Source organism: Rattus norvegicus, chromosome X (genome assembly GCF_036323735.1).
Source record: "Rattus norvegicus strain BN/NHsdMcwi chromosome X, GRCr8, whole genome shotgun sequence".
In the NCBI taxonomy this organism is placed as follows: domain Eukaryota; kingdom Metazoa; phylum Chordata; class Mammalia; order Rodentia; family Muridae; genus Rattus; species Rattus norvegicus.
This window is the reverse complement of record NC_086039.1, coordinates 121,146,666-121,162,565: the sequence shown is the minus strand read 5'-3', so window position 1 is coordinate 121,162,565 and position 15,900 is coordinate 121,146,666. Positions and strand designations below refer to the sequence as shown.

At 46.2% G+C, this 15,900-nt stretch overlaps 2 protein-coding genes across 3 annotated transcripts in view; one reads left to right on the top strand and one right to left on the bottom strand.

Moving 5' to 3' along the window:
• Positions 1-3,215: 3,215 nt before the first annotated feature.
• Sowahd (sosondowah ankyrin repeat domain family member D) lies at positions 3,216-4,846 on the bottom strand. Its single transcript, NM_001173373.1, has one exon. The coding sequence runs from the start codon at positions 4,695-4,697 to the stop codon at positions 3,711-3,713; it is 987 nt and encodes a 328-aa protein (NP_001166844.1). The 5' UTR covers positions 4,698-4,846; the 3' UTR covers positions 3,216-3,710.
• Positions 4,847-4,888: 42 nt separating this feature from the next.
• Positions 4,889-15,900, top strand: part of Septin6 (septin 6) — a 138,727-nt gene continuing 127,715 nt past the window's right edge. The window contains exon 1 of one of the 2 annotated variants that reach the window (XM_063280315.1): positions 4,889-5,023. The gene's annotated coding sequence lies outside the window, so the exon portion shown is untranslated. The remainder of the gene's footprint in view (positions 5,024-15,900) is intronic. The other variant, XM_063280316.1, reaches the window with a different exon arrangement.

Here is a 15,900-nt window from a genome sequence, read left to right as displayed (position 1 = left end):
TTATGGCACGCTCTCACGAAGTCCAGCCTTGCATTGACCTCACTCTACAGTCAAGGATGACCTTGAACTTCTACTCAGTCTACCGCCACTTCTCCACTGCTAGGATTGCAGGCATGTACTGCCATGGCAGGTCTGCAGAGCAGCAGGAATCAACCCAGAACGTCATGTGTGCTGAGGAGGCACTCTCCCAACTGAGTTATATTTTCAACCCACTTTAAAACTGAGATAATGCATTTTAGCCACAAGATTCCTCCTGAACTACTGTGGCCTATAATCCGATGTCACCACGAGTCCCTCTGAGCCCTTTGCACTGGCTTCCTGTAGCACATTTTCTTCTCCCATTGTGTTTCTAGTGTGATACATCTTGTTGGCAGAGGCTTTGGAATCTCAACAGCTCTCTGGGAGAGTGGATTGCTCCTGGTTTATCAAGGAGGAAACTACACCTCAGAGAGGTGGGCACTCTGCTCAAGGTCACCAACTGAGAGTCAGGATTTGAACCCAGTGTAGGCTCGACCCTTTCTACTCCATCAATGGGACTGATTTTTCCTCCATAGGCCACCTATCTGTCCATCTAGGATCAAAGGAACGGGTAGGAAGTGGAAAACCTCCAGCTAGCTGCAATGTGAGGAGTTCCACGCTGCCACTTCTGTATATATGGGGCTTCAAAGTAGGCCTCTTGGAGTACAGGTGTAGAGAACAGCAGTTTTTTTCCCCTGGAGCTGAGGACCGAACCCAGGGCCTTGCGCTTGCTAGGCAAGCCCTCTACCACTGAGCTAAATCCCCAACCCCAGAGAACAGCAGTTTTTAACCTGTGGGTCGCCACACCTTTTGGAGTTAAATGACCTTCTTACAGTGGTTGCATATCAGATATTAACATTACCATTCATAACAGTAGCAAAACTACAGTTATACAGTAGCAATGAAAATAAAGTTATGCTTGGGTGTGTGTGTGTGTGTGTGTGTGTGTGTGGGAGGTGTCGCCACAACATGAGGAACTGTATTAAAAGGTCACAACATTAGGAAGTTTGACAACCCCTGGTGTAGAGGGAAAGAAAAGATCCAAGGCACTACCTCACAGGAGTTGTCCCTAACTGAAGCATGGCTTTCCTTGAAGCATTAAGGACACTTTGCTCGAGAGTCCTTGCTCTATTTTCTCCTTAGCATAGCCATTCAACCTCCCTGTGACCCCAGAGTGATTTCCTTAAATCTTATCATTTTACTTCTCTGCTTAGAGACCTTTGCATGACTCCTAAGTATCTTTTGGCTAAATTTATCAAGATGCCTCTTTTAGCAGAGCCTGGGAAGCCCGTCATGATCTGGAGCCCCATTTGCTTTTCCAGCCTTATCATGAACCACTCCCCAGCTCCCATCCTGCCAAACTGACTGGCAGTTCCTGGCACTTGCTTCATTCACTGACCAGCTCCCACTCATCCCCCAGCCTCACATACCTTCCCACCTTCCTCCCCAGAAAGCCTTTGCTGTTCTTGTCTGTGTATATCAAGTCAGGTTTTCCTCTTTGCTTTGTCTGCACTCATTTCCCAACTCTCTCCCTTACCCAACCCATTCTTGCTTTTAAAGGTCTTTCTTGCCTGCCTTGTCCAGCACTAAGAGTTTAATTTTGCATCATTTTCCTAACTCTGTTTCTCAGAGAATTTACTCTTTCTCTTGGTGTGAGCATACCAGTGTTGCCTCCAAGAGCATACCAGAAATGCCACGAGCATTTTCAGCATGGGATTGTATCCTTTGCAGCCAATCCTCAATTTTACATGGAGGAGACAGGCTAGGCCATATCACAGTGATGAGAAAAATCTGTGGGAAAGAATAGCTAACTCCAGGGTCGGCTATGAAAAGCCACTCTGAAATCCCCCAGCTGCCTTCAGTTTCTCCTTGGAGAGAGCTGGGTGTTCATCTCAGGTCCTCAAATCTGCTTGCTAATTGTTAAGATGCATAAGCTTCTTACTTTAGACAGCTAGCAAAGGTGTCCCCTGAACGCTCAGTACATGCCAGACTTACCTTATGAGCCAGTAGACATGTGGCAAGAAGGCTCAGCCAGCCAATCCTCATGAAGCTCAACTCACCTTGGCAACCGGACATGAGGAGGTGTGGAGCAGGGACCACAGTCCAATGTAAATTAGGCACTTTCCACCTAAAAATGGGCACAGGGATAGAGGGACTAAGGACACATGCTAGTGGCACTTGATGAGATCTAGAAACTGTTCTCCCTCTCCCACCAAACATTCCTGAATACTTTATTCATAAGCCAAAGAAAATGACAGGTTAAAATATATCTAAAGTGTAGTCCCTAGAGACGCTGGCTGAAACGGCAATAGAAGGGTTTTGGTCATCCTGTGGATAAGAAACTATGGGGTCACTACAGGAAAGGAGAGCAGCTCCCAGCATTCGAGGGACAAAGAGGCTCCCGAGGCAGGAGTGAGGAGACCTGGATATATGGGCTCAGGGTAAGGTTTATGAGCTGTTCTAGTGTTCAAAGACTGGGCTGAGGGCCTGGAAGTACAACAGTGTATTGAAATGCTATGAAAGCATCCAGGATCCAGTATTTTTTTAAAGCACTATTCTCTAAAGCAGCATGGCTTTTTAATTACCAGCTATCCCCCGCCCCCTACACACACATACTTCAGCTGAATCAACCAACCCTCCTGTGTTCTGTTTCATTCATGCGGCCTCTGAATGGGAGCAATTTTCCAAAACTACAACTTCCATATCACACTTAACTCAAAAAAGAAAAAAATGTGAATGAGAGCCAGGCTGGCTTGGATGAAGAAAGCCCAGTCTCTACTGAGTGGGCGTGTCTAGTCAGAGGACACGAGTCAACTCAATTACTGATACACAGTGAACTACCGAAAATATAAATTTGATGGCTTTCCCTTTTCATTACCCTTGGGCCTCCCTCCAGGACAACTCTTCCAGGATGAGGCATGTGCTTGAAGCCAGATGTGGATGCCAGGGCTGAGGAAGCAGGGGAACTGTGTGTTTCTACTCAGAGCCAAGGTGAACGTCATTCTTTTGGTGCAGGGCTTCTGAACATTTGCTCAGGGAATGAAGCCCAGAGCCTGCCACAGATCACTAGCTTGAAGGGATCGATTGGTACCCTCTTCCTTGCAAACATAAGTAGGTCCCCCACCCCATGATTAATAATAATAATAATAATAATAATAATAATGATGATAATAATAATAAAGACACTCAAAGACAGCTTTGTTATGTAGGGGGGATATCCCCTCCATGATATATTAGGCTCTGTGAGACTGCTCAGGCCTGGCCAGCCTGGGAGTAGGTTGCCAGGGGCTAACTCAACCAGCACACGGAGATTTCTTAGCAGCAGACCCAGGCTGGCTGGTATTAGACATTTGCACTGCACCAGTAGTTTACAGTCTTAAGTTAGTCTTTTAATGGTTTCAATCTACCCAGAAAAGGTTACTGGAAGCTTAACTTCCCTCTTGTCTTCCAAGCAGGATTCACGCTCCTGGTTCCAAATGTCCAAAGTCCCACAGTATTGTGGCTGGGTACCAGGGCCAGCCTGGTTCTTTGGTCTCTTTCTTTATTGAATGTTCTGACAGGAGACCTAGGACAGGACTAGGGGCCCAGATGTGGTCAGTTAACCCATTGCAGGCCCAAGCTGAATCAGAGGAGCATCTGCTTGGGTGGGGTCAGGAACAGCTTACGAATAAGCTCTCTGGTCCATGTCACCTTCAACGATTCTGGGTGAAGGGGAACAGCTGGCGCAGAAGGCCATTGCCTTGTCCTCCCTGATTGCCCCATGCCTTCTTCTCTTTGACTGACTGAGATGCCTCTTTGTAGTTTATTCCCACGGACTTGATGCGCGATACACTTGAGGTGCATTTCAGCCATCCGGTGGTAGTGGTGGTGCTGCTGCTGCTGTTGTTGTTGGCGTTTTCAAGCTCTCTGTCACGTTCTATCTCCCATTCTTCTGCACCTGACAGCTCCCGGAGGCTCAGAGAAGCATCTGGCCGCAGATAGTGACAAGGTCGGTTGCCATTGTAATCTCGACGTGAGGGGTCAGCACCCAGGGCTCCCACCAGCACCTTGATGACCATATCATGGCCTTGCAGAGCCGCCAGGTGGAGTGGCGTTAGGCCACCGCTGCCAGGGGCGCTCACATCAAATGGTAGTCCCTGGCGCCTAGCAAAATCGTGCAATAGAATGAGCTCCTCGTGGCGCCCGTGCTTGGCCAGCCAGTGCAGCACGCTGTAACCAGTGATCGGGTCCTCCCGCATCAGCAACCTGGGCTCAACCTCCAGCATCTCCAGCAGCACTTCAAAACGGCACTCGGCAGCTGCCAGAATCCACGCGTGCTCCCGCGGCTCAAGGCACACTCGGCCGCTGCCCTGCCCGCTTGAGCGGCGGGACCCAGACGCAGCGAACTCCAAGTGCTCTTCCGACAGCCACCCGGTGGGAGCCGCCCCCTGCAGCCCCAGCAGCTCCCGCAGCGCCCCGCGCCGGCGTGTCCCGTTTGCCCCACTCACCGTCAGGGCCCTGGGGATGATTCGCTCCCGGGACAGGTTGGCACTGTCCGCGACAGCTTGGCCCTTGTACCTGCCAAGGCTACCGTAGTCCTTACTGTGGGAGCGGATCTGCGGGGTGCTGGGCGCGTTTGACTCGCAAGGCTCGTCCGAGGCTTCGGACAGAGGGTTCCTGTCTTCTAGGGCCTGGGCCATGATCTTCCAGCTGCCGCCCGGGTGGCTCCGGGGTCTAGCGTTCGTTGGCCTTCCAAGGGCCCCACAGGGAGAGGAACTGGAGCTGGCGTTGGGGAAGGAAGCGTCTTGAGCAACTGGGCTCCGAGGGAGGGAGCGAAGAAGGGGAGGAGATGGACCGGTGGGAGGGGACAATCCAGGGGAGGGTGCCTTTGTGGGCGGTGGGAGGCGTGGAGGGGTGGGCGGTCCAGTTGTGTCCCCTGCTAAGGCCGGGCGTCTACCTTCTGGGTACCACTCCACCAGGAGCGCGGCGACTTCAGGACGCGACCCGCTCCACTTCAAGAGGCCAGGTGAGCGGTAGCCCAGCCTCCCGCACCTGGCTGGCAAACTAGGGAGAGTGTGGGGCGGGCATGTGGTGCTCTGGTCACCCTGGTTCTCAGCACCCATGCTGCTGCTGGGGTGAAAAATGCCCCTGGTCACCTGGGGACTGAGTCGGGCTTCCAGTCGTGATCTTCAGGAGCGCGATCTCGGAGCGTCAGGGGCGATCGCTCCCCACCCTCTCTCTCTCTTTTTCACCCTTTTTTTGCTTTAGAAATCTGTCTGCACTTTGTCCCCGTACTTCTTCTCCCTAAGCCTTCAGGGAGGCAGCCTGGCGAGCTCTGACTCAGGCTCATCAACCCTGCTTTCTGTAACCTTGACCTTCTGAGCACAGCAGCGCCGGAGTGCTGTCGGGGATTCCTGCTGAGAAATTTGAGACCAGAGATCTGGTTGGAGAGGTATTTCCCAGAGCACAGCAGCAGATTTCTGCCTGACTCTGCCTTCTCACTTCATTACTTCTCTGGGTGGGTTTGAAAAGGCAGCTGCAGGTGAATCTGACCCAGCGCCCAGACAAACAGCTGTCCTCTTTCCAGCTTCATTCATCTCTGATATTTCCTTAAGAAACCTGCTGATGTTAGTAAACGCATAGCTTCTGATTTTTTGAAGAAGGTGGATAGTTTATCTTTTTATTCCAACATTAGACTACTTTTACTCTTTCGGTTTACCAACGGATGATTTTGCTGTTTGCTTGATTTGTGTGTGTGTGTGTGTGTGTGTGTGTGTGTGTGTGTGTGTGTGTGTGTGTTTGTTGAGACAGGCTGGCGGTGAACCTTCCTGCCTCTGGTTCCAAGAGAGGACGGTTCTTATAATGGTCTTATGAGGCCAAGGCTGGCCTGGAACTCAATATGTAGCCAACAATAATGTTGGATTTCTCATCTTTCTTTGTCTTCCTCTCAAGTGCTGGGAATACAGGGGTGCTCTGTCCGGTATGACAGTAGTTTTTACGCCTCCCTCCCCCACGGTGTTAAGAAACTCAGCCTGCAAGCTAGAGGGAGCTATAGAAGGCTTTTGAACCAGGGAGGGACACAGCCATGATTCAGGTTGTGTTTGGAAGATGATGTTGGGAGTAGAGGCAGGAAGCCAGAGTATTCAAGCAGTCCGGATCAGGATGGGTGGCAACTGAGGCCAAGCCAGCCTTCTCGTTTGGGACTTACAGTGGCACCAGCCATGGACAGTGTGAGACGGTGACTTTTCCTGCTTGCTGTTCAAATATTTAGGGCCAGCTCTAAATATCTTGAGTGTGTTCTTTTCTGACAGTATATGAATTTTAACCTACTTTAAAAAAATATTTACTCTCTCCTAGACAGTGCCAGATAGGTGTTACTTCTTACTTCTTCCCCATGGTCTTAGGGTCGAAGAAGGCATCCTACTTTCAGTTTGCCAAGAACTTAGACCACTTGCCCAAGGTCACCCAGCAGGAAGTAGCAGAGTAAGTGTGTGTGACACGGTAGCCTTTGTTCTGGCACAAAGAGACTGCCATTCCAGCCAGGTTTATCGGCTGCAAAGTACTCACACAAGGACCAAATTGCAGCCAAATGGCTGAGCCAGACCAAGTCGAAGCTGTCTCACTCCCTTATATCTCACTCGTCCTTTTCTGCCTAGGCCACTCTCCTTTCGCTCTCTCTTTTAAGTTAATTAGTTGATGTTGGGTGCTTTTGAGATGAGGGTCTTATATAATAACCCAGGTTGGCTTTGATCTCCTGATCCTCCTGACTCCACCTTCCAAGTGGTGGAATTACATGCCTCTGTCACCATGCCTGGCTCTGTTTTGGTTTTGAGATAGGATTGTTTCACATAGTTCCGGCTACCCTGGTACTACTCACTGTATAGTCCTGACAGGTCTGGAACTCTCAGCAATCCCCCTGCCCCAGCCTCCCCCTTCCTTCACACTCAGGTCTAGTAAAGTTCTTCAAGTTTTAAGATCAACCTCAGTATCCACCTTATCCAACCAGCCTCCTCTACCACAGTCCAAAATGATCCTCTTACTTCCCAACCCCTGTTTCCATGGCCCCATTGTCACCCAGCGTAGAGGGTATTGTATTGCCTATTGTATTTCTCTTCTCAGACAGATCCAGTGAACTCTGAACTGTTTGATGATTGCACCAAACTCTCCGTGTACATACTCTGTATTTGCAGAAAAAATAAATAGGTTCTACTTTGTTCTAGGTCGGCAGCTTAGGAAACTGTGATTCTCGAATTGTATCAGTGCATTACACCAAATCTGCAGGACTTCCAAAACTCATTGATTTGCCTAGCTTATAATGAGAAAGAAAAATAATGATTAAATTGATTTTTCCTTGAGCCAAATGGCCAAAGCTACCTCTTTGCTTCTACAGACTACTTAAAAACAGGCCCCACCCAGCCCAGGCCCAGGCCCAAAGTGGACTTCTAAGCTTTCAGGCTTTCATTTTCCAAATGAACTCCAACTGACAAGCAAGCTATTCTGTTGCTCTGAAAACTCCCGTCCATAACCCCAAATCTGTAAACACCAAACCACATGCATGCACACGCACATACTTCTAGACTATGTGAACAGCTGCAGCAATATTTTCTTTAAATCAAAATGCCAGCAAGGAGAATGCTGGAACTATTAATTGTCCTTGCCACCAAGCAAGCAGTTAGTGCCCCTCCTATCAGCATTACTAATATCACTAGTTCCAGCTCAAAGACTGCAAAGGCAGGCCCCCCCCTCCAGCAAGACACACCCATGACACAGACACACATGCTCTTGAATTCTATTTCCAGAGGTTGAGCCACGGTGCCTCTCTAGTAGATTGTTTCATCTTTGCTTAAAGAGCTCTCTCTTCCTTACAACACCGGCTGAACACCCTGATCCCCACCACGCCAGGCTCTATCTCTGTTATAGCATCGAGGGAACAGGGTAGAACGAATGAGAAACAGAAGGGATGTTATCAACTTGCTTATGACTGAGACGCTAATTATGTGAAGTACCTGCTTGCCTTCATCTTACTTGCACGTCCAAGATGGGACCTAGGTCTCACACAAGTTAGGCAAGTGTTCTACCACTAAGCTGCACCCCTAACTCTCATCTCTTCAAACCCTGGGAGACGATTGGCCCAGAGTTAGAAGGTAGTAGCTATGCCTACCACCACACCACCAATGCCACACCAAAGATGACTGTGAGATCCGTAATTTGTGTTGCTGCTGCTGAAATACTGTATTAGGCAGGGTTCTCTAGAGTCACAGACCTTATGGAATGTCTCTATATATCAAGGGAATTCGTTGTGATGACTTACAGTCTGTAGTCCAACTAACCCGACAATGGTCAGCTGTGAACAGGAAGTCCAAGATCTAGTTTTTGCTCAGTCCAATGAGGTTAGGTGTTTCAGCTGGTCCCCTGTATAAGCTGGAATCCCGTAGAAGTAGGTTCCAACAGATGTGCTCAAAGACTGCAAAGGCAGGCCCCTGCCCAGCGAGACATACCCATGACACACACGCTCTTGTTGAATTCTATTTCCAGAGACTGAAGCTATGTCGCCTTCATAGTAAGGCAAGTAAGTACAATCAGGGGAAGAAGAGTGAGTCTTCCTTCTTCCAATGTCCTTATGTAAGCCTCCAGCAGAATGTGTGGCCAAGATTAAAGGTTTGTACCACCACACCTGGATCTGGAACTTGCTCTGTCCCAGGCTGGCCTTGAACTCAGAGATCTGAGATTAAAGGCCTGTACTACCTTGCCTTGGCCTAAGTTTTTTTTATGGCCACTATGTCTCAAGATCTGGATCACGGGTGTGCCATCCATTTTTGGAGTGCAGTTCATTGCAGATGGAGTTAAGTCACCAATGAGGAGTAGCCTCACAAGTCCCTTTAATGCCTCCATGGTTTTGGCTATGGATCCTGTACCATGTTAATGAAGAGGAGTTATTTGGAGAGGCTCTAGCTATGTTTTCTAGGCTGACTTTGACCTTAAGATCCTTCTGCTTCAGCCCACTGACTTTTGGTATTATGGTGTGCGCCACAATGCCTTGCCTAAAAGAAATCTGTTTGTTGTGGTTTTGAGAAAGAGCCTCACTATGTAGCCCAAGTTTGTCTCCATACTTGTTGATTCTTTGTGACTCAGCCTCCCAAATACTGAGATTAGAAGCTTGCATTAGTGACTCTAGCTACTTTACACACAGTTTCTCAGGGACACCGGTCCTAGAGTAAACTCAAAGGCCTGTGTAGCCTAGGATGTCAGTGAAATTTGGCAGTGGACTTTATTGGTTCTGAAAAATTGCCCAACAGGCAAGAGGAAGATGTGTATATAGAATATGGTATGTAAATCTCTCAGACTCCCAGAGTGTCTGTCAAAGGGAGAATGGAGAACATTCTAGAGACTACAGATGTAGGGGTTCCCCCACCCCAAGACCTATGCCAAAGCCAAAAGATTTGGGGGCGGGAAGGGGGGAAGGCAGGGTATCACTAATATTGTCCTGTGTGATCTGGAACCCAGAGATCTGCCTGCCTCTGCTTCCCAAGTGCTGGGATTAAAAAGTGCACCATGAAACCCAGATATAATGTCATACAATTCTTAGTGGGATAGAAATCTGTTTTTGCATACCACATGGGTGTGAGTGCATGGTACTTCAATTAGAAATGTCCTCCAGCGGTTCACATGGTTGACTACTTGGACCCCACTTGGTACAGCTGCTTGGGGAGGATCAGGTGTGGCTTTGTTGGAGAAGCTGCTTCATGAGGGCTGGGCATTGAGGTTTTCATGCCATTCCCCCTCCCATCTCCGTATTTCAAGATGTATCTACTGTGTCTCAGATGTTTCTGCTGTCACACCTTTGCTTCAGCACCATGGACTCTAATCCATCAAAATCACATGCCCCAATTAAACCCTTTCTTTTATATGTTTGTATTGGCCATGGTGTTTTGTCACTGCAATAGACATGTAGCTAAAACAGAGTGTCCCAGAATGGATGTTTAAGTGCTGGCAGTATGGTGGTGGTGCTAGTGTTGGTAATGGTGTGTGTGTGTGTGTGTGTGTGTGTACAATGTCAGTTGTTGATCTCTGATTGTTATTTTCCCCTTCTTGAAGCTTTTATCCTAGGAGAGGTCATTAAAATTTTTAATTTTTTGTTTTATTGTGTGTGTGTGTGTGTGTGTGTGTGTGTGTTCGCGCGTGCACGCGCGCACGCGCATGCGCAAGTACATGAGCGAGCATGCTGTGGTGTGGGTATGGAAATCAAAAGACAACGTTGTGGAGTTGGCTCCATCCTTCCACCTTTCTGTGGTTCTGGGGATTGAACTTAGCCCCTCTGCTTTGTACCATCTAGGGTAGGTAGCAGGCACCTCTGCCCGCTGAGCCATTTAGCCAATCAGGGAAGTCATTTTCAGTATTTTTCCTTCTAAACTATAAACAAGCCATACTTTGTACCTTCCCAGTACTTTGAGATTATCTTCCTCTACTCGTTCATACCCACATACAAAAGTTTAAGTCTTATTTGTGAGCTGGGGCTACTCGGAGTAGGAGGTGGTATAATCAAGCTGAAGTGAACTGAAATTATGTGTTAACATTGCTCAAAATGACCTGGCGGTAGCCAGACAGCAGAAAGAAGCCTTTTTGCCTTGGTAGTAACTCAAAAGGAAATCTGCCTTAACAATAAGGTTTCAACAGCCTGACTGGAGCCCAACAATCCAGGTCCGATGTGTGAGGAGAAAAATATTCCCCATTGCGTCGAAATTGTGACTAAACTGCCTCCTGCAGGAAAACGCTGGAAGTATTACCATGTGCTGACACACGAGGGCGCTCTAACAAACCAGTGACTGAGAAAACCCGAAAGGCAGGATTTTAGCCTGGGTTAAGGGCATTTGCAGGTGGGGAGAAATCAGGCTTGTGCCATGTCCCGGGGCTGCTCACCCTTGGCTTTTAGGTAGCAACAAGGATGGAGGTACTGGTGCTGGAACTTATGGTAAGGCCTATAGGTATCATCCTGAAGAAGAGAACCATCTGGAGAGAGAGGGAGAGAATAGTGAGTGACACGGTGGTTTGTCACTTTACTGAGAGAAGTTAAGTCAGTGGTAGAATGCTTGTCTAGCATGTGTAAGGCCTTCCTTGTGTTACAACCCCATCACTGAAAAAAAAAATGACTTCTGTAATATTTAAGGCTTGGAATAATACTGTCTCAGAATTTTTTTAAAGCACACTTTCTTTTTCTTTTTTTCGTGTACGTGTGTGTGTGTGTGTGTGTGTGTGTGTGTATGTGTAGGGCTGGAGATTGAACTCAGCTCCTCACAGCTGCTAGACGAGTGTGTTCTACTACTGAGCAAGGTTCTCAGACTTCTCTGATCAATTATAGACAAAGAATTGTGTTATCCAGGCTGGTATTGAACTCTGGGACTCAAGTGATTCTCTCATCTCAGGACCCACCCTCAAATATAGGCTTAAGATCATATATATATATATTTTTTTTTCAAGACAGACTTTAACCGTGTAGCCTTGACTGTCCTAGAACTTGTTCTGTAGACCAGGCTGTCCTTGAACTCAGGAATCCACTTGCCTCTGCCTCCCAAATGCTGGGATTAAAGTCATGTGCCACCACCTGGTAAGAAAAGATATTTTTCAGGTGCAAATTATCTTTATGTGCAAATGTGTTTTACCTGCATGTATGTATGTGTATCACATGCATTCAGTGCTCACAGAGTCCAAAAGAAGGCATCAGATTCCCTGAAACTAAAGTTGCAGGCAGATGTGAGCCACCCAATGTGGATGCTGGGAACTGAACGCAGGTCCTCTGCTAAAGCAGCAGGTGTCTTTCTTAATTGCTGAATCATCTGTCCAGTCTGGATCCTGGCTCTGTTGTATTTTTAATGATTTCTTTAACTTATGCAACAAGCCAGTGATATTGAAGGAGACCAAGTGATCTGCCCAAAGGCTACTTGGCTCAAAAGCCACCGAGCATTCTAGATGTGCTGGTGTATGGCTCTGATCACAGCACTTTGGAGGTAGAGGATCCTGGCTTCCAAAAGCCCACTCTAGGCCCAGTGTCTCTGCCTCTCTGCCTATGGATCAGGATGTGGCTCTGAGCACTGCTCACACCAGGATGATAATGGACTAAACCTCTGAAACTGTAAGCCAGGCCCCACCCAATTAAATGCGTTGGGAGAGTTGTTGTGGTCATAGTATCGCTTCACAGCAACAGAGCAGTGACTTCAGCCCTCGGTTTGATTATTTCCTGCCTTCTCCTCCTGGGTGTATGTGCTTCTTTTTGTTCTAGAGCTTTCAGGTGTGCTTTTAAGTTGCCGGTATGAGATCTCTCCAGTTTCCTTATGAGAGCACTTGGTGCTATGAATTTCCCTCTTAGCGCTGCTTTCATTGTGTCCCATAAATTTACATATGTTCATTTTTTTCATTTTCATTGAATTATAGAAAATCTTTGATTTCCTTCTTTATTTCTTACCTGACCCAGTAGTCACTGAATAGAGAGTTGTTCAGTTTCCAGGAGCTTGTAGGCTTTTGGTTGTTTCTGATGTCAGAATCCAGCTTTAGTCTGTGGTGATCTGATAGAATGGAGGGGATTACTTCATTTTTCTTGTATCTGCTGAGACATGCTTGGTGTCTGAGTATATTGGAAATCTTGGAGAAGGTTGCATCGGGTGCTGAGAAGAAGAAATATTCTTTTGTGTTTGGGTGAAGTATTCCACAGATGTCTGTTAGGTCAATTTGATTTGTAATGTCTGTGAGTTTCATTGTTTCTCTGTTTACTTTTTGTCTGGATGTCCTGTCAATTGGTGAGAGTGAGGTGTTGAAGTCTCCCACTATTAACGTATGGGCTCTATGTGCAATTTAAACTTTAGCAATGTTTCTTTGACGAATGTGGTTGCCCCTTGTGTTTGGGACATAGATGTTAGGGATTGAAACTTGGTCTTGCTGGAGTTTTCCTTTGAGTATAAAGTGTCTTCTCTATATCTTTTGATTAATTTTAGTTTGAAGTCTATTTTATTAGATATTAGAATGCCTACTCCAGCTTGCTTCTTGGGTCCATTTGCTTGGAAAATTTCTTTTCCAGCCTTGAGGTGCTGTCTATCTGTATTACTGAAGTGTGCTTCTTGTATGCAGCAGAATGATGGGTCCTGTTTTCACATCCATTCTGTTAGCCTGTGTCTTTTTATTGGGGAATTGAGTCCATTTATGTTGAGAGGTATTAATGACCAGTGATTGTTATTTCCTGTTGTTTTGGTGTCGATAGTGTGTGTGTGTGTGTGTGTGTGTGTGTGTGTGTGTGTGTGTGTGTGCGTGCTTTCCTTGTTTTTGCTGGTATGGAACAAATTTCCTTTGTATTCTTGGATGTAGTTATCCTTGGGTTGGAGTTTTCCTTCTAGTATCTTATGTAGGGCTGGATTTGTGGGTGGGTATTGTTTAAATTCAGTTTTGACATGGAATATCCTGGTTTCTCCATCTATGGTGATTGAAGGTTTTGCTGGGTATAGTAGTCTAGGTTGGCATCTGTGGTCTTTTATGGTCTACAAGACATCTGTCCAGGCCCTTCTGGCATTTGGAGTCTCTGTTGAGAAGTCATGTGTAGTTCGGATAAGCCTGCCTACATATGTTACTTGGTCTTTCCCCTTGCAGCTTCTAATGTTCTTTCTTTGTTCTGTATGTTTAATACTTTGATTATTATTATATGGTGGGGGGGACCTTCTTTTCTGGTCCAGTCCATTTGATGTTCTGTATGCTTCTTGTATGTTCATAGGAAAATTTTCTTCTAGATTTCGTTGACAGTATTTTCAGGGTATTTGAGCTGTGGAGTTTTTTTTTGTTTTTTGTTTTTTTGTTTTTGTTTTTGTTTTTATTCCTATTATTCTTAGGTTTGGTCTTTTCATAGTATCCCAAATTTCCTAGGTGTTTTGAGTCTATAATTTTTTAGATTTACCCTTTCCTTGGAGTGCTGTATCAATTTCTTCTACTGTATCTTCTGCCCCTGAGATTCTCTCTTCCATCTCTTGTATTCGTTTGGTGGTGTTTGCATCTGTAGTTCCTGTTCTCTTACCTACATTTTCCATCTCCAGGAGTTCTTCAGTTTGTGTTTTCTTTATTGCTTCTATTTCCATTTTTAGGTCTTGAACACTTTTATACATTTCTTTCAATATTTGTCTTTTCCTTGCTTTTGTTAAGGGATAATATTCACTTCCTCTTTAATGATCTCCATCATCTAAATAAAGTTGATATTAAGGCGGTTCTCTTTGCTTCAGCTCTGTTGGGCATATTCAAGACTTGCTGTATTAGGATAGCTGGCTTCCGGTGGTGCCATATTGCCCTTGCTCTTGTTGATTGTGTTTTTATGCTGGCATTTAGTCCTCTGGGTTTGGGATGATTATAGGTGGACTTACTGATTTCTGGATTTGTCTTCTTTCTGGCCTTCTGGTCTGTATGGCCTGTGGTTAAGCAAAGGTTCCCTGCTTGAGTCAGAGGCTAGACTTCTGGCAGCCAGTATAGCCTGTTGTGAGCAGGGGGTCTCCACCTGAGTTGGGGGCTGTAGTTCTTTGGCTGCCATGGATTCTGGTCCAGCAGTGCATCTCCACGAGTCCCCCTACCTGCTTTATTTTGGCTGGTGTGGCCTGCACTTAATTTTCTATGTGACATAAACCTGTCCTCAACCTTGTCATCCTGCTGAGGCCTGGGATTATTGGTATGAGATGCTACACTTCGATAAGGTCTTTATTTTGTACCTTGAATCATATTGTTGAGTTGCACATTGGACTGACTGGTTTTGTGAGTCAATTTGCCACAAGCTAGAATTATCACAGAAAAAGGAGGAAATTATCACTGAGGAGTTGAAGAAATGCCTCCAGGAGATCCAGCTGTAAGGCATTTTCTCAACTAGTGATGAAGGGGGAAGGGCACAGCCCATTGTGGGTGGTGCCATCCCTGGGCTGGTGGTCTTGGGTTCTATAAGAAAGCAAGCTGAGCAAGCCACGGGAAGCAAGCCAGTAAGTAATATCCCTCCATGGCCTCTGCATCAGCTCCTGCTTCCTGACCTGCTTGAGTTCCAGTCCTGACTTCGTTTGGTGATGAACAGCAATGTGGAAGTGTGAGCTGAATAAACCCTTTCCTCCCCAACTTGCTTCTTGGTCATGATGTTTTAGGCAGAAATAGAAACCCTGACTAAGAGACACCGTTTTAAAATGATTTATTTGTTATTTATACAGTGTTTTTCCTGCATGTACACCTGAAATCCAGAAAAGGGCCCCAGATCTCATTATAGATGGTTGTGAGCCACCCTGTGGTTACTGGGAATTGAACTCTGGACCTCTGGAAAATCAGCCAGTGTTCTTAAACTCTGAGCCATCTCTCTAGCCCCACATTTTGGTTTTTAACATCTTTGTTTCTTGGGTGGGTGGGGAATCCTGGTAGAGCAGTATTTCATCTGTATACAATTTTTTTGTATTTTGAGGTTTAGTGTTATAAATTTGCATTACATTTATGTGTGTGTGTTTGTGTTTGTGTGTGTGTGTGTGTGTGTGTTCATTCTACTAGTCATAGCGACTTCCTGCTCAGTATTTCTATATGTAAAACAATCATTTTTGATCAGAATATATCTGTTCCTTTAAGTTTCCCTTAGACCAGAGAAGTGGTGTAGACCGGAAAAGTGGTGTGCTGAGGATTTAATCAGCTGAATAGAGTCTAGTGAATACAAAAGACTAAAGAAACATCTGGAATTTTAGAGACATTTCTCTTAGCTGCAGATAACACTTCCCCTGCTGTCTTTTAGTATAATACTGATTGTTTGAGTCATCGTCAACAATTTCAGATGCCTCCCAGCAGTGTTTTCTGACAAAGGCATGCATTTCAGTTTGTCACCACAGTGTTTCATGGACATTATTTTGACTACTTTAACAATAATAA

Coding starts and splice junctions, on each gene's coding strand:
- Sowahd (NM_001173373.1), bottom strand. CDS start 4,697: ATGGCCCAGGCCCTAGAAGACAGGAACCCTCTGTCCGAAGCCTCGGAC.